Genomic DNA, 24,316 nt, shown 5'->3' on the forward strand with positions numbered 1-24,316 from the left:
CAGTTCACTCTGGCGGGCCATCCTAATAGCCCCATCTAATGTTAATTCAGCCTCCAACTGTAGCTTTAGTGAGACCTCAGCATTTGCAATTCCTATGACTATTCTGTCTCTGATTTGCTCTTCTTTAGCAACACCAAACTCACAGAATTCAGCTAATTCATGCAGGCTGCACACAAATGACTCCACAGATTCTTTCACACGCTGAGCACGTTTGTGAAAACAAGCCCTCTCATGAATAACATTTCTTCTGGGCACAAAATGAGCACTAAGTTTGTTCATAACTATTTCAAAGTCAAATTCTTCCCCTTCTTGGAAAGTAAAGGCATTGAACACTGGCTCCACATATTTCCCCATAGAGTATAAAAGAGAATTAACTTGTACTTCACCACTCACCTTGTCCAGCTTGTAAGCAATCCTGAAGTGTTGAAACCGCTGACACCATGTGGGCCAAGTTGCAGGCTGAGAGAAATCAAAAGGCTCCTGAGATACAGGACACAGCATAGAAGGTACAATGCTATTTTATTACAGAGCATCGCTTGCACAACACATCTAACTTAGTAACTGTGACATAGACAATAACGGCATTAAGCCACGGCCCCATCTGGTGACGTCACCTCCCACTCTCATCATAATTTTGGATCCCATTCTTCAGGCCATTCTACATCCTTTGCTCCAGTGAATTACATTCCACTCATCAAGCAGCATAGTTTCAAAGAGACACTATCACATACACTTTTCTTTTTAACTATCCTATAAATTGTAATTTTTAATAGTTATAAATATGATTTAATATTATTTCATGTAATTAAGTAATCAAAAGAGGGAGAGGATTAATCAATCAGAACTTTCCTTAAAGTCCATATATATATAAATAGATACAACTAGGAAATTCAGAAATTGGGGGATATTTATCAAGCTGTCAACTTTGTTGAATTCAACGGCACCAATATGCTCGCCTAACATCGCGACCGCAGACCTGAATACACTCTCCATATTTCTAAAAAAACCCGGCAAAAAGATGCGCACCAAGTACGGGGCGATGAGCATCGGACTGTTGTTAACTATCAGTCATTGATCTCGCGTCTATTCGGCTTTTTACCAACTTTATTTATACCCTGTCACTAAACGCTAATACTAAAATGTTTAACCCCTATCCCGCCACTCCCGGACCCCGCCGCCACGTAAATAAATGTATTAACCCCTATCCCACAGCTCCCAGACCTCGCTGCGACCTAAATGAATGTATTAACCCCTATCCCGCTGCTCCCGGACCCCACCGCCACTTAAATAAAGTTATTAACCCCTATCCCGCCGCTCCCGGACCCCGCCGCCACCTAAATAAATGTATTAACTATATTAAACTATTAATTAACCTACCCTAACTATTATACTACTTATTACATTAAACTAGCAATTAAATAAACTAAATTACATATTAAAAAACCCTAACCCTACTTAAATTATTTAAATATACTATTTACCCTAATTACAAATTACTAAATTACAAAAAATAAAAAACACTAAATTCTGAAAAAAACTAAACCACAATAATAGCCCTATCAAAATAAACAAAGCCACCCAAAAAAAAAAAAACCCTAGCCTACAATAAACTACCAATGGCCCTTAAAATGGCCTTTTGTGGGGCATTGCCCCAAAGAAATCAGCTCTTTTACCTGCAAGAAAAAATACAAACACCCCCAAACAGTAAAACCAATCACCCAACCAACCAACCCCCCAAAATAAAAACCCTATCTAAAATAACCTAAGCAATCAATAGGATTTGAGCAGCTCTCATCCTATCGGCTGATTGGAACAGCTAATAGGATGAGAGCTGCTCAAATCCTATTGGCTGATTGGAACAGCCAATAGGATTTTAGCAGCTCTAATCCTATTGGCTGATTGGAACCTTTCAGCCAATAGGAGTGCAAGGGACACCATCTTGGATGATGTCACTTGCATTCAAGTTCCAGTTTACGGCGGCAACTGCATTGCCGGATGGATGAAGATAGAAGATGCTGTCTGGATAAACACTTCGCTGGCCGGATGAAGATGGAAGAGGCCGTCCGGGTGAAGACATCTTGCCGCCCGGATGAAGACTTCTTGCCGGCTGGATTGATCCTTCAAGTGGGACTTCAAGAGCTGTAAGTGGATTGTCGGGGGTTAGTGTTAGGTTTATTTAAGGGTTTTTTTGTGTGGGTTTTATTTTTAGAGTAGGGTCTGGGCAGGTAAAAGAGCTAAATGCCCTTTTAAGGGCAATGCCCATACAAATGCCCTTTTCAGGGCAATGGGGAGCTTAGGTTGTTTTAGATAGGGTTTTTATTTGGGGAGGTTGGTTGGTTGGGTGGTGGGTTTTACTGTTGTTGGGTGTTTGTATTTTTTTGTACAGGTAAAAGAGCTGATTTCTTTGGGGCAATGCCCCACAAAAGGGACTTTTAAGGGCCATTGGTAGTTTATTGTAGGCTAGGGTTTTTTTTATTTTGGGTTTTTTTTTTTATTTTGATAGGGCTATTAGATTAGGAGTAATTTGTTTTTATTTTTGATAATGTGTTTTTTTTCGTAATTTAGTGTTTTTTATTTTTTGTAACTTAGAGTTTATTTTTTTGTGATTTAGTAATTTTTAATAAGGTTAAATAGTATATTTAAATAATTTGAGTAGGGTTAGGGGTTTTTAATATGTAATTTAGTTTATTAAATTGCTAGTGTAATGTAATTGCAGTATAATAGTTAGGGCAGGTTAATTAATAGTTTAATATAGTTTATTTAAATTCTACAGCTAAGTTTAAATTTATTTAAAGATAGGGATGTTGTAATTTTAATTTAAAGTTAGTGGGTTGTTAGGTTTAAGAGTTAATAGCTTAATTTAGTTTATGGCAATGTGGGTGCTGGCAGTTTAGGAGTTAATAGGTTTAGTTGGTGGTAGTGATGAGGGAGGCCAGATGTTTAGGGGTTAATATGTTTATTTAGTGGCAGCGGGGTCCGGGAGCTACAGAATAGGGGTTAATAACTTTAATTTAGTGGTGGCTGGGTCCGGGAGCGGTGGAATAGGGGTTAATACATTTTATTTAGGTTGCGGCGATGTCAGGGCAACAGATAAGGGGTGTTTAGACTTGGGGCTTATGTTAGGGTGTTAGGTGTAAACATTCCTTTTTTTCTACCATATAAATCAATGGGGTATCTGGCAGCATCGAACATAAGCTTTCGCTGCTTTCAGACTCCCATTGATTCCTATGGCATCCAGGGTGACGGATTGAAAACTATGTATGCTGGGCCAGAATAGCCGCGAGCGTACCTGTTAGAAATTTGATAAATGGGAAAAGGTGTCCAATAGGTCCGAATGTGTATTCGGAACATCTGTAATGATCTAAGCATCAATCTGTGTCAGATTGAGACCGGCGGATTATATGTTACGTCACAGATTTCAACTTTTGCCGGTCTGTAGCCTTTGATAACTAGGTCAGATCAAGCATGCACCAATTACGCTGCAGAATTCCAGCGTATTTGCGGTTGACGGCTTGATAAATATCCACCATTATGTTTATATTACTTATTTTTCTCAGACACATTTGAAAAGTCCCTTGTACCAAGTGACAACAATCAGCAAATCACAGATTCAAATGTATAGACTGTGAATTTTTGTACATGCTCAGTAGGAGCTGGTGCCTCAGAAAAAGACTACACAATTTGATTATGGAAGTAAATTAGATTTTTTTTTATTGCATAGCTCTCTCTTATTATTATTATTATCATTATGATCAGTTATTTGTAGAGTGCCAACATATTCCACAGCAATATAAACCTAAGAATTATAGGCAAAGGTAGCATTTATGGGAGAAAAATGCGTAAAGAGAGCCCTGCCAAGAATTGCACTGTTCTAAATCAGCTCTCATGAATGTGATTTACAAAACAGGTACATTCATAGACTTACATGCTAAGGGGGTTCAAGGGAATGACAAAGGAGAAGGAGAGGAACAGAGTTAAGGATGGTTAGTGAATGTTGTATTCATCCCTGACCAGTAGAGTCTTTAAGGAATGCCTGAACGTATAAAGTACCAAAAATAGGGGCTGTTCTGGAGAAGTACTGTACAGGAATGTGAGGAGGTGACAAAAGAGAAGGAGAGGAGGAGGTTGTGAGCAGAGCGAAGGGGACAGGGGAGAGTATCTTGAGACAAGGAGGCCCATTTATCAAACTCCAAATGGAGCTTGAGGGCCCATGTCTAAAGACCGCTGCTCCATAACCCTGTCCGTCTGTTTTGAGCAGGCAGACAGACATCCTAGGAATTCAACCCGATCGAGTATGATAAGGTTGATTGACACCCCCCTGCTGGCGGCCAATTGGCCGTGAGTCTGCACGGGCGGTGTTGCACCAGCAGCTCAAAAGAGCTGCTGGTGCAATGCTAAATACGGAAAGCGTATTGCTCTCCGTATTCAGCGAGGCATGTCGGACCAGATCCACACTGTCAGATCAGGTCCGACATACCTTTGATAAATATCTCCCAAGGTCTGAGATACAGGGTTATTGAGGGCCTTGAATGTCAGAGTCAGGATTTTGTGTTTTATTCTGGAGGTTAGAGGAAGCCAGTGAAGGGATTGGCAGAGAGGTGCAGCAGATGAGGAGCGATAAGTAAGGAAGATCAGCCTGGCAGAGACATTCATAATGGATTGTAAAGTATATAGATGGAAATGAGGCAGATCTGTGAGGATAGATTTGTAATAGTCAAAATGGGAAATGATGAGAGAATAAATTAAAAGCTTAGTTTTGTCTTGTGTGAGGAAGTAGACATACATAAGAGCCCCTTCCCAATCAAATGCCTTGTCCTATTCCATAGACCTTTTAACCCTTAAAATATAGTTTTTTTATATTTTAAGTGTGTAATAGTTTATTTAAATGTGTTTGTGGTGCGTTTTGAGCAACTTTTTTTAATCCTTACACTAATACTTTAAGGGCACATTTTGTTTGCCATTGAGTGCAATCATTTACTTTCAACTTGTAATATACACATTAGTGAGGTTGCTTATTGTGTTCTGCCATAACATTAGTGCTCCACTTGTAATCTAGCCAATATTTTTTATTATCATGGATTTAAAAGATAGAGGACACAGTAGATAAATGTGATATCAAATACTGTAAACAATAAACAATGAAAAAATAAACATATATAAAAGCAGGGACAAATATGGAAAACACTATTTTGAAAACTGACTTACTGCAAAGTTGTAGCCTCCTTTCAAGAGAAAATAAAACCTGAAATCTCTATATTGTGCTAATATTATATCATCATAGTTTTTACTAAAATATTTATAAAAGCACTGGATAAAAGAGAACATTGAAAATGGGTTCTTGGTTCCTAGTGGAGTGGTAAAAGGGATAATAATCAGATTGTCATTTAAAAATCATAGGCAAGCTTTTGATTCTTAGGGAGATAAATTAAAGTTTAATACAAAACAGGAAAAAGGAACAAGAAAATACGTGCTTATATTCACTATTAATGGTAACACAGCAGGTTTAATATGAAATTTTGAAACAGTTTCAACTTTATGGTTATTATACTAAATTGAACATTTTCAAATAGTATAGAAAACTATTTCCTGCTTCTAATTCATTTGAAATAAAGAAGTAACACATTAAAGACCTGTTATATGGACACTCTGTTCTATCGAATCACTTTAATTGTCTATATGTGTCTTTGTGTTAGCCAGAAAATAATCTCTGGAAAAAAAACTTTATAGTTTAATTGACTTCAATAAAGATTATACAATACAAGACATGCATTTTAAAACTATCAACTATATAAATCTATTATAACCAATTAAATAGAGAGTGGTTCTTTACCGTTCATTGCCTGTATCTCACTAGGGAACAGGTAAATTTCTTAAAGTAAATTCAATAACTTCTCAATGTTTATTATTATAACACTTAAAATGAATATAAACTTGAGCGTACTAGCTCAAGTCATAGGATATAATTAAGAAAATAAGTGAGACTTTCATTCATGAATTCGGTGAATTATACTGATCTTCTTAGATTTTTACTTTTTAATGCCAGAACGATAAGTTCCGTTTCTCTGCCCGCCATAGTCCTCAGCTTATCGTTCTGGCATTAAAATGTAAAAATCTAAGAAGATCAGGATAAATTGCCAATTTCATGAATGAAAGTCTCACTCATTTTTTAAATTATGTCCTTTGACTTGAGCGAGTACGCTCAAGTTTACATTCACTTTAAAGGTTTCAATAAGATGTTTGTGCTATAATTAAATATAAAAAGGCATACACATATAAAAAATGCACATGCCCACCCATACATTCAGGTACACACACATGCATACACAAATGCACACACACATGTGCACATATGTATGAATGTACACACACATGCACATAAACACATATGTATGAATGCACACACACATGCACATAAACACATATGTATGAATGCACACACACATGCACATAAACACATATGTATGAATGCACACACACATGCACATAAACACATATGTATGAATGCACACACACATGCACATAAACACATATGTATGAATGCACACACACACATGCACAAATACATATGAATGCACACACACATGCACATACCTACAAATGCACACACACACATGCACAAATAAGTATGAATGCACACACACATGCACATGCACATATATGAAAGCATGCAAACAAACATGTTTGCCTTAGAATATCCAGATACTTAGCTCAGTAGCAACTGCTTAGTTGCTTGTATTTTTACATTACTTCTTGTAAGGTGATCTGCAACAGTTAGAAACCCATAGCAGGGCCCTTAACCCATTCATATGGTCTCTGATTACCTCTGATACATGTTACCATTTGTGTATTGCACCTATTTTTATAGCATTGTGGAATCTGTTTGCATTCTAAAAATAAAAAATAATAATAATATACATAATCAATAATAATAGTAATATTAAAAATAATAATAATAATAATAATAATAATAATCACAGGATTTTCTCCAAGCATATGTCAAATTTATTGACATTTCAGGGAACAAACAATAAACGTGTTCAGGACAAACTAACATTGCTCGAATCGTGCTTACACAGTATAACATAAATTGGTTAACAAGTTACCTCCTCCTTACACACAAGAGCCAAAATCCAATAACATTCAGACCGCCCAGCGTACAGCTATATATACACTCATAAATCGTGATAAATTCACACCATGTAATTTCAAACAACATGTACCAACCCGTGCAGCAATCAATATATCATTGTGACCTTATGAACATCATTATATATATATATATATATATATATATACATATACATACATATATATATATATATATATATATATATATATATAATTCCAAAATTAGATAATGGCAACAGCACAATCTTTAAAATACTTCTTCTTTATTTAGAACAACATCAGGATAAAAACATAGCGACGTTTCAAGCCTCTTGTGCCCTTACTCATGCTATGGATTAAGAACAGACTTCTACCTTATATACCATCTGTGTATAGGGTGTGGCTTAATTGATTGCAGTGAATTTTACAAACAGAATTTTTTGATGGTACCCCCAACCGGTCAGGTTCCAACATAATGACTTACATTTTTTTCAACATTTTTATCAAGGCATTAATATCCCTATTAATTCTGTTTAATCTTTATATTTTTGCATCACTTAAGAAAAAACTATATTACAAAGATAATTAAAAACAACTATAAAAACAAATGCAGATCATAATCCTTGTTTAATCCATTTGGATATAGAGTTTTCAAATTTTGTATCCACCAAACTTCTTTCTTTTTAAGTAACAATTCTCTATTGCCTCCTCTTCTTTGCTTAGGGATATGGTCTATGACCTGAAACCTTAACTGGCTTACTGTGTGCCCTGCAGTGATAAAGTGTGATGGGACTGGCAGTGTCATATCTTTGCATCTTATTGAAGATTTGTGTGCACTTATTCTGTCTCTGATAGGGTTAATAGTCTCCCCTACATAACCCCGCCCACATGGGCATTTCAAGACATATACGACATAGTTTGTATCACAAGTAAAGAGACCGTCAATTTCTCTCTTTTTTTTGTATCATTGATTTGTGCTACATTTTTACCCTTTATCATTGAGTTACATTGAGCACAGTGTAAACAGGGATAAGATCCCTTATTTGCAGTAGTTAAATAATTATATACACAGATGGTATATAAGGTAGAAGTCTTTTCTTAATCCATAGCATGAGTAAGGGCACAAGAGGCTCGAATTGTCGCTATGTTTTTATCCTGATGTTGTTCTAAATAAAGAAGAAGTATTTTAAAGATTGTGCTGTTGCCATTATCTACTTTTGGAATTATGTATGGGAGGATGGCAGGCCTCCAAGGCAAGCGTGCACACTAAAGGTTGAATTGCATAAAGAGATATTCCTTGAGAGAAAAGAGGAAAATAGTGCTGTATTATTTGCTATATTTGTTATATATATATATATATATATATATATATATATATATATATATATATATATATATTTTTTTAACACAGTATCAGAAGCAAAAAGTAAATTTATGCTTACCTGATAAATTAATTTCTTCTATGGTACGACGAGTCCACGGATTCATCCTTTATTTGTGGGATATTATCCTCCTGCTAACAGGAAGTGGCAAAGAGCAACACAGCAGAGCTGTCGAAGGTACAGGAAGAAAAAGGAGAAACTACAAGGTGCAGAGGTGACTGAAGTTTAAAATAAAAAAATATAATCTGTCTTAAAATGACAGGGCTGGCCGTGGACTCATCGTACCATAGAAAAAATTAATTTATCAGGTAAGCATGAATTTACTTTTCTTCTATAAGGTACGACGAGTCTATGAATTCATCCTTTACTTGTGGGATACAATACCAAAGCTACAGGACACGGATGAATGGGAGGGACAAGACAGATGGTTAAACAGAAGGCAGCACTGCTTGAAGAACTTTTCTCCCAAAAATAGCCTCTGAAGAAGCAAAAGTATCAAATTTGTAAAATTTGGAAAAGGTATGAAGCGAAGACCAAGTCGCAGCCTTACAAATCTGTTCAACAGAAGCATTATTTTTAAAAGCCCATGTGGAAGCCACCGCTCTAGTAGAGTGAGCTGTAATCCTTTCAGGAGGCTGCTGTCCAGCAGTCTCGTATGCCAAACAGATGATGCTTTTCAGCCAAAAAGAAAGAGAGGTAGCCGTAGTTTTTTGACCTCTACGTTTTCCAGAATAGACAACAAACAAAGAAGATGTTTGACGGAAATCTTTGGTTGCTTGCAAGTAAAACTTCAAAGCACGAACCACGTCCAAGTTGTGCAACAGACGCTCCTTCTTAGAGGAAAGATTAGGACACAGAGAAGGAACAACAATTTCCTGATTGATATTCCTATTAGTAACAACCTTAGGAAGGAATCCAGGTTTGGTACGCAAAATCACGTTATCAGCATGGAAAACAAGATAAGGCGAGTCACATTGCAATGCAGATAATTCAGAAACTCTTTGAGCCGAAGATATAGAAACTAAAAACAGAACTTTCCAAGATAGAAGCTTAATATCTATGGGATGCATAGGTTCAAACGGAACCCCTTGAAGAATTTTAAGAACTAAATTCAAACTCCATGGCGGAGCAACAGGTTTAAACACAGGTTTGATTCTAACTAAAGCCTGACAGAACAACTGAACGTCTGGAACATCTGCCAGACGCTTGTGCAGTAGAATTGATAAGGCAGATATCTGTCCCTTTAAGGAACTAGCTGATAGCCCCTTCTCCAATCCTTCTTGGAGAAAGGACAAAATCCTAGGAATCCTGATCTTACTCCATGAGTAGCCTTTGGATTCGCACCAATAAAGATATTTACACCATATCTTATGACAGGCTTGTGACAGGCTTTCGAGCCTGAATCAAGGTATCTATGACCGACTCAGAGAAACCCCGCTTGGATAAAATCAAGCGTTCAATATCCAAGCAGTCAGCCGCAGAGAAACTAGATTTGGATGCTGGAACGGACTTTGAATCAGAAGGTCCTGTCTCAGTGGCAGAGTCCATGGTGGAAGAGATGACATGTCCACCAGGTCTGCATACCAAGTCCTGCGTGGCCACGCAGGTGCTATCAAAATCACCAAAGCTCTCTCCTGTTTGATTCTGGCAATCAAATGAGGAAGGAGAGGAAATGGTGGAAACACATAAGCCAGGTTGAACGACCATGGTACTGCTAGAGCATCTATCAGTACTGCCTAAGGATCCCTTGACCTGGACCCGTAACAAGGAAGTTTGGCGTTCTGACGAGACGCCATCAGATCCAATTCTGGTGTGCCCCATTGCTGAATCAATTGTGCAAACACCTCCGGATGGAGTTCCCACAGTATATATACTGTATATATATATATATATATATATATATATATATATATATATATATATTATAAAACTACTATTCTTTAAGAATTACACTGCAAAAAAATAAAAAAATAAAGAATAAATAAACAAAAAATGACCTTTTATCCAAGTACCTAAGATGGTGGAAATAGTTAGAGGGGGGAGGGTTAGAGAGCTGTTTTGGAGGGATATATAATATGTATTATATATATATATATATATATATATATATATATATAATATCCCAAGAGGTAGAAGCACTCACGGTAACACAGTCCTTATTCAGCCTGCCCGGGGTGCTTAAAATGACAATATGAGCATCCAAAAAGAAAAGCACTCACCGGGTCTTATTCAGCAAGAAATACTTTTAATTCGTGACGTTTCGGGGTTGCCCCCGTCCTCAGACAACAATTACAGGTACATACATTTACTCACCTTTTTATAAACAAACCCGCTCCCAAGTGCAATCCCACCGGCGGCGTACCGGAAGTCAGCTGCCGTGCGCAGAACCCTACGTCACCGGTTGCCATAGCAACCAGGAAGCCTCCCGGCGGAATCCCTGTTATAATAAAACTTAAAATGTGCATTATTTACAGAAGGCTCTACAGAAATTATATGCTGGGAAAACAACATTTTGAAATAATGGGCATAGACATCCTGGTAATAATAAATACCTAAACGGGGAAAAAAATTATATTATATCCTAACACCGTAACAAACAAAATGAGCTAAACAAGCCACTTTAAATGTACTATATATTAAGTCTCAAGCCACATAACCTAAGGAATAGCATAGTATCATAATCCATGAATCTGGGTTCAGAAATATAACCCAAAAATAAAAAATAAAAAACATAAAAGTAAAAATAAAATAATCATAAAAATAAAAGGATACATAAAGAACGAAGAGAGAAATCACCAAGTGAAAAAATAATAAAAATAATAAATGAAAAAATATATAATAATAAATAAAAATAAATATAAAAATACACATGTAAAATTAGAAATAAAGAAAATAAATTAAATAAACTAAAATAATAAAATGAAATAAAATGAAATAAGATAAAATTGAAATAAAAGTGAGTAAAAACAAAAAGTAGAAGAAAGCTAGAATAAGAATAAGAGAAAAAGAATAAAAAGAAGAACCAAGAAACATGCAACTAAATGATTTTGAAGGAGGTATTTTACAGAAAACAATGCCAATCCAAGTTGACATTCAGGCCCCGTGGGGCCATAGTGCCCAGATTGTAAATCCATTTAGATTCTCGCTGTAGTAATATTCTTCCTCTGTCACCCCCTCTTGTAAGAGGGGGCACATGATCAATAATGATAAACTTTAGATCAGCGACTGAATGTTTCAATAAGGCAAAGTGCCTGGCCACTGGTTTCTCAGAGTCACCACGATCAATAGCTGTTCTTATCGCTGATCTGTGGTTGGCCATTCTTGTACGAAGGTCGTCCACAGTTTTCCCCACATAAAACAAACCGCATACACAGTGTAACAGATACACTATGTATTTGGTTGTACATGTGACCCGATGTCTGATGCTGTAAGTCCTATTCTTGTAGGGATGTCTAAACACTTTACCAGTTGTTAATCCATTACATGTTGTACATCCTAAGCAGCGGTAACAACCAGGTTTAGATTGCAGCCAAGTCTCTTTCATATAACAACCCCTGGGGTCCGTCTTGACAAGCTGATCTCTTAAGGACCTTGCTCTCCGATACCCCATTCTAGGAGGTGCTGTCCCCTCAAATGGTAGATCCGGTCTGAAGAAATTAGAGACCAGTGTTTGCGTGTACTCTCAGCAATAGCTGGTTTGTCAACATCGAAGGTTGTGGAGAACGTCATTCTATTATCTCCCAAAGATGTTACATTGTAGGTTAGTAGATCCTCCTGCTGTAGCTTCAATGTATCCATCTTCTGTAGTGCTAGATCTTGTTTATTGCACCCCCTCTGAATGAAACGTGATTCCATAGCATGCATTTGTTGTTCCCGAAGATCAGCTATAGTATTGTTCCTTGCTGTTCTCTTGAATTGTGATAAAGGTAGAGCACGTTTGAGGGCTGGGGGGTGGCAGCTGTGGGCATGTAGTAGAGAATTACGGTCTGTTTCTTTTGTGTATAGTGTCGTGCACAATCGACCTTCTTTTTTAAAAATTCTCAGGTCCAGAAAATCCACACTCGAGCTGTTGTACGTCAGTTTGAATTTAATAGTTGGATGTGCTGCATTGACACTTACAAACCATAATAGTAAATCCTCCTCTGTGCCTCGCCATACCAAGAAGAGGTCATCTATATACCTTTTGTAATGGGAGACTCTGTCATCCTGGAATAATGTCGTTCCTCTCGTTTCGAATTCTGCCATAAATAAGTTGGCATATGTGGGTGCCACATTTGACCCCATGGCAGTCCCCGCAATTTGCAGGTAGAATTCTTTCTCGAACCGAAAGTAATTCATCTCCAAGCATGCTGTTAGAAGTTCCTGGATTACATCAACAGGTGGACCCACATACGGGTATCTGGCCAATTGCCTGCATACTGCCGCTATCCCCTCATTGTGAGGTATTATTGTGTATAAGCTGGTCACGTCCATAGTGACCAGCAGGGTATCCTCTTGTATATCATTGATGGTACTGAGTATTCTTATCATAGCGCTTGAATCCAAGAGGAAAGAATCCATACTCCTAACTAATGGTTGGAGTATGTTATCCAAATAGATAGCAATTGGCTGAAGCAATGAACCTATAGCCGAGACTATAGGTCTCCCCGGGGGGGTTACCATATCTTTGTGGATCTTTGGTAGTGTATAGATTACAGGAACTCTTGGATGTTGTACTGTCATGAAGCAGAGGGAGTCACTATCTATACAACTAGTCTCATGCAAATGTTGAAGCATGTTGTCAAGTTTTCTCTTGTATATGCTGGTAGGATCACCTCTTAGTTTTTTGTAGGTATCTTTATCCATCAATTGTCGCATTATTTCAGCCCTGTAATCGGTATAATTTTGAATGACAATGGCACCCCCTTGTCATTCAAAGGAAGGGTCAGTATAGACATAATCTGACCAAAGATGAAAGAAGCGCTCTCATTTACTTACAAGACAACACTTCCATAGTCTTAAGGGAAGCGGACAAAGGGGGTGCCATTGTCATTCAAACTTATACCGATTACAGGGCTGAAATAATGCGACAATTGATGGATAAAGATACCTACAAAAAACTAAGAGGTGATCCTACCAGCATATACAAGAGAAAACTTGACAACATGCTTCAACATTTGCATGAGACTAGTTGTATAGATAGTGACTCCCTGGGCTTCATGACAGTACAACATCCAAGAGTTCCTGTAATCTATACGCTACCAAAGATCCACAAAGATATGGTAACCCCCCCGGGGAGACCTATAGTCTTGGCTATAGGTTCATTGCTTCAGCCAATTGCTATCTATTTGGATAACATACTCCAACCATTAGTTAGGAGTATGGATTCTTTCCTCTTGGATTCAAGCGCTATGATAAGAATACTCAGTACCATCAATGATATACAAGAGGATACCCTGCTGGTCACTATGGACGTGACCAGCTTATACACAATAATACCTCACAATGAGGGGATAGCGGCAGTATGCAGGCAATTGGCCAGATACCCGTATGTGGGTCCACCTGTTGATGTAATCCAGCATGCTTGGAGATGAATTACTTTCGGTTCAAGAAAGAATTCTACCTGCAAATTGCGGGGACTGCCATGGGGTCAAATGTGGCACCCACATATGCCAACTTATTTATGGCAGAATTCGAAACGAGAGGAACGACATTATTCCAGGATGACAGAGTCTCCCATTACAAAAGGTATATAGATGACCTCTTCTTGGTATGGCGAGGCACAGAGGAGGATTTACTATTATGGTTTGTAAGTGTCAATGCAGCACATCCAACTATTAAATTCAAACTGACGTACAACAGCTCGAGTGTGGATTTTCTGGACCTGAGAATTTTTAAAAAAGAAGGTTGATTGTGCACGACACTATACACAAAAGAAACAGACCGTAATTATCTACTACATGCCCACAGCTGCCACCCCCCAGCCCTCAAACGTGCTCTACCTTTATCACAATTCAAGAGAACAGCAAGGAACAATACTATAGCTGATCTTCGGGAACAACAAATGCATGCTATGGAATCACGTTTCATTCAGAGGGGGTACAATAAACAAGATCTAGCACTACAGAAGATGGATACATTGAAGCTACAGCAGGAGGATCTACTAACCTACAATGTAACATCTTTGGGAGATAATAGAATGACGTTCTCCACAACCTTCAATGTTGACAAACCAGCTATTGCTGAGAGTATACGCAAACACTGGTCTCTAATTTCTTCAGACCCGGATCTACCATTTGAGGGGACAGCACCTCCTAGAATGGGGTATCGGAGAGCAAGGTCCTTAAGAGATCAGCTTGTCAAGACGGACCCCAGGGGTTGTTATATGAAAGAGACTTGGCTGCAATCTAAACCTGGTTGTTACCGCTGCTTAGGATGTACAACATGTAATGGATTAACAACTGGTAAAGTGTTTAGACATCCCTACAAGAATAGGACTTACAGCATCAGACATCGGGTCACATGTACAACCAAATACATAGTGTATCTGTTACACTGTGTATGCGGTTTGTTTTATGTGGGGAAAACTGTGGACGACCTTCGTACAAGAATGGCCAACCACAGATCAGCGATAAGAACAGCTATTGATCGTGGTGACTCTGAGCAACCAGTGGCCAGGCACTTTGCCTTATTGAAACATTCAGTCGCTGATCTAAAGTATATCATTATTGATCATGTGCCCCCTCTTACAAGAGGGGGTGACAGAGGAAGAATATTACTACAGCGAGAATCTAAATGGATTTACAATCTGGGCACTATGGCCCCACGGGGCCTGAATGTCAACTTGGATTGGCATTGTTTTCTGTAAAATACCTCCTTCGATATCATTTAGTTGCATGTTTCTTGGTTCTTCTTTTTATTCTTTTTCTCTTATTCTTATTCTAGCTTTCTTCTACTTTTTGTTTTTACTCACTTTTATTTTATTTCATTTTATTTCATTTTATTATTTTAGTTTATTTCATTTCTTTTCTTTATTTCTAATTTTACATGTGTATTTTTATATTTATTTTTATTTTTATTTATTATTATATATTTTTTCATTTATTATTTTTATTATTTTTTCACTTGGTGATTTCTCTCTTCGTTCTTTATGTATCCTTTTATTTTTATGATTATTTTATTTTTACTTTTATGTTTTTTATTTTTTATTTTTGGGTTATATTTCTGAACCCAGATTCATGGATTATGATACTATGCTATTCCTTAGGTTATGTGGCTTGAGACTTAATATATAGTACATTTAAAGTGGCTTGTTTAGCTCATTTTGTTTGTTACGGTGTTAGGATATAATATAATTTTTTTCCCCGTTTAGGTATTTATTATTACCAGGATGTCTATGCCCATTATTTCAAAATGTTGTTTTCCCAGCATATAATTTCTGTAGAGCCTTCTGTAAATAATGCACATTTTAAGTTTTATTATAACAGGGATTCCGCCGGGAGGCGTCCTGGTTGCTATGGCAACCGGTGACGTAGGGTTCTGCGCACGGCAGCTGACTTCCAGTACGCCGCCGGCGGGATTGCACTTGGGAGCGGGTTTGTTTATAAAGGGTGAGTAAATGTATGTACCTGTAATTGTTGTCTGAGGACGGGGGCAACCCCGAAACGTCACAAATTAAAAGTATTTCTTGCTGAATAAGACCCGGTGAGTGCTTTTCTTTTTGGATGCTTATAAATAAAAATATAAATATACCCATATATAATCTATATATATCTACTGCAGGTATAGATGTATATTTTACCAAAAAAACATGCAATATAGTTAGAAATATGTATTTATAAATAAATAGAACATATTCTACTATGTGAAGAAAATTGGAATGTGGAATATTCCTATTTTCATGTCAGTTAGCAGACTTGAGAATACGTGATCAGGTTTGCTCCATTGATTTATATGGGGGAATACAGTAACACATTCGCAATATATTCAAAGTTTGGCTTTTTGCGCGCATCAGGTTACCGCACAAGCAAATAAATACATATGTAAATGTCTATCCCACTCACTACAGGGGAACTATACATTTTGAGATGAATATGGGTTTAATTAATCTAGATCATAGGTTAATATATACATGTAAGAGGCTTGTGTGGCTATTTCAGACTGTATCACACATGCAGAAGATATTAGAATTATTACAAATCGTCTTGAAGCACTGATAAACATGTTGAAAATACCAGCATTGCACTTTATCAAGCGTCTAGCTCAGAAGTGCATTACTGCTCCTGAACCTACCTGGATATGCTTTTCAACAAAAGATACCAAGAAAAAAAGCAAATTAGATAAATGCTCTATCTGAATCATGAAAGTTTAATTTAGACTTTACTGTCCCTTTAATTATCTGTCATGTAGTAATTTTAGACTAGCTAAATATCTTTTTCTTCCATGAAAATCTTTTAAAATATACTCATAAATTCTTGAAAAATCTAACTACATCTGTTTCTTATACATTTTTATTTGTTTCTCTTGTGTTTAACAACATTTTGTCATTTTATTGTTTTCTAATTAAATCAGAGGCAATTCTTATTGAAATCTTTCAAAATAGATAAAAAAAAAAAAGGTTCTATATAATATGATCATGTATGCAATTTAGATATTTTGGATTGAGGCAACTTTATCCAGTAATGACTAGTTGGGCATATGGTCAATAAGACCCCCATAGTGGTTAGGGGTATTAAAGACACACTAGAAATACAATTAAGAGTATATATATAATATTTAATAATGTAGGGTATTGTTTTGTTTTGTTTTTTTGATGGCACATTGGGACAAGTTAGGTTTCAAAATGTTTTCCCTTTCCTAGTGATGCCTGGTCAGTAGCTAAAAAATCAACTGGATGACCATACAAACAGTTATACTTAAAAGACAATCAAATGATATGGCCAAGATGTGATTAATAAAGCAAACTTGCAAAACCAGCCTTGTTAAAAGGATTTAGGTCAATATAATTGTTGAAATATTTCAATAACTAAAGTTGACTGTTAATAGCATCAATATATATATATATATATATATATATATATATATATATATATATATATATGTAATATAATTAATAACAATTATTAATATAGTGACTTAAAGGGACATACTTCTCATGTGCTAAATCACTTGAAACTGCTGCAGTACAACTGTAAAAAGCTGACAGGAAAATATCACCTAAGCATCTCTATGTAAAAAAGGAAGATATTTTACCTCACAATCTCCTCAGCTCAGCAGAGTAAGTTCTGTGTAAAAAGTTATACTCAGCTGCAGCCCAGCTGCATGTAAAAAAATAAAAAAAAATAAAGAAATGAACAGCAGCCAATCAGCATCAGCAGTGCTGAGGTCATGAACTCTTTTACTGTGATCTCATGAGATTTGATTGTAAACTTCCTTACACTGAATAGGGAAATAACATGAAAGTGCACGAGGCTCAACCCTTTGGCTGTCCCGGGACAGACATACTGATATGCTGCTTAGAAGTCCTTTACAATGGGATGTGGCTACTGAGAAACTTTTGAGGTAAAATATCTTTCTTTTTTACATAGAGATGTTCGTTTGATATTTTCTAGTCAGCTTTTTATAGCTATGCTGCATCACTTTCAAATGTTTAAACATTTGGGAATTATGGCCCTTTAAATCTGACAATCATTCTTTAAAAGCTTCTCTGTATTAATCTATACATTATATACTTACGAAATGCCCTGTAGAATTCATCCAAGCCAAGATGTTTGTCACTATTGGAATCATCATACTTCACCAAATCAAAGAGAGAACAGTCATACTGAGTTCTACTAAAGCCATCCTGTTTCATTACCTGCAAATAAAATACAAATATGTTATTGTAGACTTTGTAGTATTAGCACAAATACATGAATAGCAATGGGTTTTACACTGCAATAAAAATACACATATTCTTATACAATTATAATTAAATAAAAACATCTGCTAATGAAAATAGCTCATTTCTGCTTGTTTCTGTCTCTCTTAGGGAGGAAAATGAGGAAAAAGGAGAGGAGCTTGTGTGTACCAGTATAGAACAGGTTAATCAACCTAAAGTCCCCAAATCAGGGTACTCACATTTTTGTGGAGCACTCAGACAGTGCTATCAGGTGCAGGCTGGGTATTTAGCAGCAACCCAGCTTAATGAGACCCCCATGGCAAGAGCAGGAACACTGGAACAGGAAAGCTGGAACACTGGAGCTCTGGAGCCCCAAGTGCTGGGAGTAGGGGGTAATCCACAGCTGACATTTCCCAATGGGAGTGATTGGTAAGTGGTGAACAGTAGGCAAACAGCAAATGGTTCCAGTATACAAAAAGATTTATTTAAAATCATACACAGATAAAAACAGGAACCATAAGGTAGGGTATGTAAATAACCCTCCTTATATATGCAACACGTTTCTCAGAACTTCACAACGCTGTTTCAGCAGGATGAAACAAATAAATCTTTTTATATACTGGAATCATTTGCTGTTTGCCTACTATTCACCACTTACCAATCACTCCCTTTGGGAGCTGTCAGCTGTGGATTTTCCCCTACTCCCAGCCCTTGGGGCTCCAGAGCTCCAGTGTTCCAACTTTCCTGTTCCAGTGTCCTGCTCTTGCCATGGGGGTCTCAGTAAGCTGGGTTGCTGCTAAATACCCAGCCTGCACCTGATAGCACTGTCTGAATGCTCCACAAAAATGTGAGTACTCTGATCTGGGGACTTTAGGTTGATTAACCTGTTCTATACTGGTACACACAAGCGCCTCTCCTTTTTCCTCATTTTTTTAGACTCCATGACACTTTGCTGTTAAGAGAGTGCAGCATGTTCCTGCTACATCTTGTACATCTGAGCCACAGATACGTTAACCTAGAATTTACTGGGTCATCTACCTAAAGTGGAATATATTTATATAGAGACTCTTTTGTACTCTGACTCTCTATTCATATTTTGCTGTATATCTTGTTGCTGTATATCTTGTTGTGTATATATACATCTTGTTCTCAGATGTGGTAGAGAGATATCCACCTGCATACAGTCTGCATTATATGATATTGTGCTATATATGCATAGAGTTGTATGTGGATAATATTTCATTATCTTATCAATAGAATCAAATAAGTTAAGACATACCATCTTTGATAGATTTGATTTTGGGAAGCATCTTTGTATAACAAATCTGTTTAACACACATACCAGCGTCCCTATTAGGATTACTTGTATTAGTAATACCTCTGTTTTATCTCTTAGGAAGGATAAGTCATAGCACATTCAGCATGCTACTTTTAACATTCAATATTTGTTACAGGGAGTGCAGAATTATTAGGCAAATGAGTATTTTGACCACATCATCCTCTTTATGCATGTTGTCTTACTCCAAGCTGTATAGGCTCGAAAGCCTACTACCAATTAAGCATATTAGGTGATGTGCATCTCTGTAATGAGAAGGGGTGTGGTCTAATGACATCAACACCCTATATCAGGTGTGCATAATTATTACGCAACTTCCTTTCCTTTGGCAAAATGGGTCATAAGAAGGACTTGACAGGCTCAGAAAAGTCAAAAATAGTGAGATATCTTGCAGAGGGATGCAGCACTCTTAAAATTGCAAAGCTTCTGAAGCGTGATCATCGAACAATCAAGCGTTTCATTCAAAATAGTCAACAGGGTCGCAAGAAGCGTGTGGAAAAACCAAGGCGCAAAATAACTGCCCATGAACTGAGAAAAGTCAAGCGTGCAGCTGCCAAGATGCCACTTGCCACCAGTTTGGCCATATTTCAGAGCTGCAACATCACTGGAGTACCCAAAAGCACAAGATGTGCAATACTCAGAGACATGGCCAAGGTAAGAAAGGCTGAAAGATGACCACCACTGAACAAGACACACAAGCTGAAACGTCAAGACTGGGCCAAGAAATATTTCAAGACTGATTTTTCTAAGGTTTTATGGACTGATGAAATGAGAGGGAGTCTTGATGGGCCAGATGGATGGGCCCGTGGCTGGATTGGTAAAGGGCAGAAAGCTCCAGTCCGACTCAGACGCCAGCAAGGTGGAGGTGGAGTACCGGTTTGGGCTGGTATCATCAAAGATGAGCTTGTGGGGCCTTTTCGGGTTGAGGATGGAGTCAAGCTCAACTCCCAGTCCTACTGCCAGTTTCTGGAAGACACCTTCTTCAAGCAGTGGTACAGGAAGAAGTCTGCATCCTTCAAGAAAAACATGATTTTCATGCAGGACAATGCTCCATCACACGCGTCCAAGTACTCCACAGCGTGGCTGGCAAGAAAGGGTATAAAAGAAGAAAATCTAATGACATGGCCTCCTTGTTCACCTGATCTGAACCCCATTGAGAACCTGTGTCCATCATCAAATGTGAGATTTACAAGGAGGGAAAACAGTACACCTCTCTGAACAGTGTCTGGGAGGCTGTGGTTGCTGCTGCACGCAATGTTGATGGTGAACAGATCAAAACACTGACAGAATCCATGGATGGCAGGCTTTTGAGTGTCCTTGCAAAGAAAGGTGGCTATATTGGTCACTGATTTGTTTTTGTTTTGTTTTTGAATGTCAGAAATGTATATTTGTGAATGTTGAGATGTTATATTGGTTTCACTGGTAAAAATAAATAATTGAAATGGGTATATATTTGTTTTTTTGTTAAGTTGCCTAATAATTATGCACAGTAATAGTCACCTGCACACACAGATATCCCCCTAAAATAGCTATAACTAAAAACAAACTAAAAACTACTTCCAAAACTATTCAGCTTTGATATTAATGAGTTTTTTGGGTTCATTGAGAACATGGTTGTTGTTCAATAATAAAATTAATCCTCAAAAATACAACTTGCCTAATAATTCTGCACTCCCTGTATAGGGTATCTAGTGGATGAAACACAAGAAACAAAAATCTAGAATTTCTAAAGGTAGAATTAGAAATAATATTTTACCAATTGTAAATCATTAAAATACTTATCAATATACACAGGGAAGAGGTAATTAGCTTTGGATATCAGCTATCATATCAAAATTCAGTGCCTTATACCCAACCAGAAAACAGAAAATACATATTAGGTAGCTTAAGGCATACTTATTTAAAATGAGATTAAAAATAATAATAATCTAAGTAAGTTTAAGAGTAAGAAGCAGCTAAACAGCAAACATGTACCATGAAATACATACCCATATCTTTAGAATGAAACAAAATCACTAATGAACATATCATTTTATCATACCTCCCAATGGTATTTTATATTTGAATATTTCTTTATAGGAAGGCTAATATTATTTGTAGCATAGTAATATAGTATATAATATTGGCTGGGACGGGGCAGGTTGAATGGAAGGTGGTTCTTGGCAGGGAAGGGGTGGGAAGTGTGATGAGGCTGGTCTTTAAAAATTCCCATGGCGGGTCTGATTTCCCAGTCCAGACCTGCATCTTGTCACAAACAACTGCCTTGGAATAAACAGAGCTTTTGCCAACTCTGTATATGTGCTTTAAATATATTTGTATAAAGTAATCACATCACCTCTCATGCACCTTTTTTTCCCTGAATAAACAAACCCAATGTGGCTAAACTCTCCTCATAGTTTAAAGGGACAGTCTAGTATTAATTAAACTTTCATTATTCAGATAGGACTTTTAATTTTAATCAACTTTCCAATTTACTTTTATCAGCAAATTTGTTTTTTTCTCTTGGTATTCTTAGTTTAAACTAAACATAGGTAGGCTCATATGCTAATTTCTAAGCCTTTGAGGGCTGCCTCTTATCACATGCTTTTTAAATCTCTTTTCAACATAAAGAGACAGAAAGTACACGTGGGCCATATAGATAACACTGTGTTCAGGCACAGGGAGTTATTTAAGATCTAGCACAAAACAATGCTAAATTTAAGACAATAGATAATAAACAGTCACAGTCATGTGATCAGGGGGCTGGAAGAAGGTTCCTAGATACAAGGTAATCACAGAGGTAAAAAGTGTATTAATATAACCGTGTTGGTTATGCAAAACTGGGGAATGGGTAATAAAGGGATTATCTATCTTTTAAAACAATAACAATTCGATGGTAGACTGTCCCTTTAAATCATCAATTCCACTTATTAGTTTTGTGACCCTTCTCTGAACTTCTTCTAATTCTACAATGTTCCTTTTTAATATTGGTCCCTAGAACTGCGGGGCATGCCCCAAAGAATTCAGCTCTTTTGCCTGGAAAAAAAAACATACAATATCCCCCCCCCCCAACATTACAACCCACCACCCACATACCCCTAATCTAACCCAAACCCCCCTTAAATAAACCTAACACTAAGCCCCTGAAGATCTCCCTACCTTGTCTTCACCACGCCGGGTTCACCGATCCGTCCACCGAAGTCTTGATCCAAGCCTCCGAAGTCTTGATCCAAGCCCAAGCGGGGGCTGAAGAGTGACGTCCATCCTCCGGCTGAAGTCTTGATCCAAGCGGGCAGAAGATGACATACGGACCGGCAAACATCTTCATCCAAGCCGCATCTTCTATGTTCTTCCATCTGATGATGACCGGCTGATCTTCAAGACCTCCAGCACGGATCCATCCATCTTCAACGACGACTTCCCGACGAATGACGGTTCCTTTAAGGGACGTCATCCAAGATGGGGTCTCTCGAATTCCGATTGGCTGATAGGATTCTATCAGCCAATCAGAATTAAGATAGGAAAATTCTGATTGGCTGATGGAATCAGCCAATGAGATTCAAGTTCAATCCGATTGGCTGATCCGATCAGCCAATCAGATTGAGCTTGCATTCTATTGGCTGATCGGAACAGCCAATAGAATGCAATCTCAATCTGATTGGCTGATTGGATCAGCTAATCGGATTGAACTTGAATCTGATTGGCTGATTCCATCAGCCAATCAGAATTTTCCTACCTTAATTCCGATTGGCTGATAGAATCCTATCAGCCAATCGGAATTCGAGGGACGCCATCTTGGATGACGTCCCTTAAAGGAACCTTCATTCGTCGGGAAGTCGTCGGTGAAGATGGATGGATCCACGCTGGAGGTCTTGAAGATCAGCCGGTCGTCATCAGATGGAAGAACATAGAAGATGCGGCTTGGATGAAGATGTTTGCCGGTCCGTATGTCATCTTCTGCCCGCTTGGATCAAGACTTCAGCCGGAGGATGGACGTCACTCTTCAGCCCCCGCTTGTGCTTGGATCAAGACTTCGGAGGCTTGGATCAAGACTTCGGTGGATGGATCGGTGAACCCGGCGTGGTGAAGACAAGGTATACCAGCGGTATTTAAAAGGTGCGGGGGAAAAAAAGCATGCGTAGCTAACGCACCCCTTTGGCCGCAGAACTCTAGCCGTAAGATTGCAGCCAACATTGGGCTAGATTACGATTGGATCGATATAATTTGCGCACAAGAGATGTCAGGTTTTTATGGCCGTTTGAGCACAAGTAACATTTTGCCTGTATTACAAGATGAAAGTAAATGCAAACGTGTGCGTGCAATCGCGTTTTATGATACAATGATTACAACAACTTCAGAGCTCTGGTTAACTGTTATGTTAGTCAAAAAAGTTGCACAAAGCAGATCAAAATGCATTTAAAAGTACAGTTACAATCAAAATAACATTGTCTAATAAAAAGAATATTTTTTTTTATGTATATAAAATATAATAATATTATATATATATATATATATATATATATAATATAAATATAAATATAAATATATATGCATGTATATATATATATATATATATATATATACAAATATTTATATATATATATATATATATATATATGTCTGTATTTATATTTGTGTATATGTAATTACAGA

The 24,316-nt window shown here is 37.4% G+C and overlaps 1 protein-coding gene across 1 annotated transcript in view; it reads right to left on the minus strand.

The window, feature by feature from the left end:
* FSTL5 (follistatin like 5) overlaps nucleotides 1-24,316 on the minus strand; it is a 1,363,343-nt gene that overhangs the window by 510,996 nt on the left and 828,031 nt on the right. The window contains exon 5 of the mRNA XM_053703797.1: nucleotides 18,204-18,324. Coding sequence (XP_053559772.1) covers nucleotides 18,204-18,324 — 121 coding nt within the window. The remainder of the gene's footprint in view (nucleotides 1-18,203; nucleotides 18,325-24,316) is intronic.

This window comes from Bombina bombina, chromosome 2, assembly GCF_027579735.1.
Source record: "Bombina bombina isolate aBomBom1 chromosome 2, aBomBom1.pri, whole genome shotgun sequence".
In the NCBI taxonomy this organism is placed as follows: domain Eukaryota; kingdom Metazoa; phylum Chordata; class Amphibia; order Anura; family Bombinatoridae; genus Bombina; species Bombina bombina.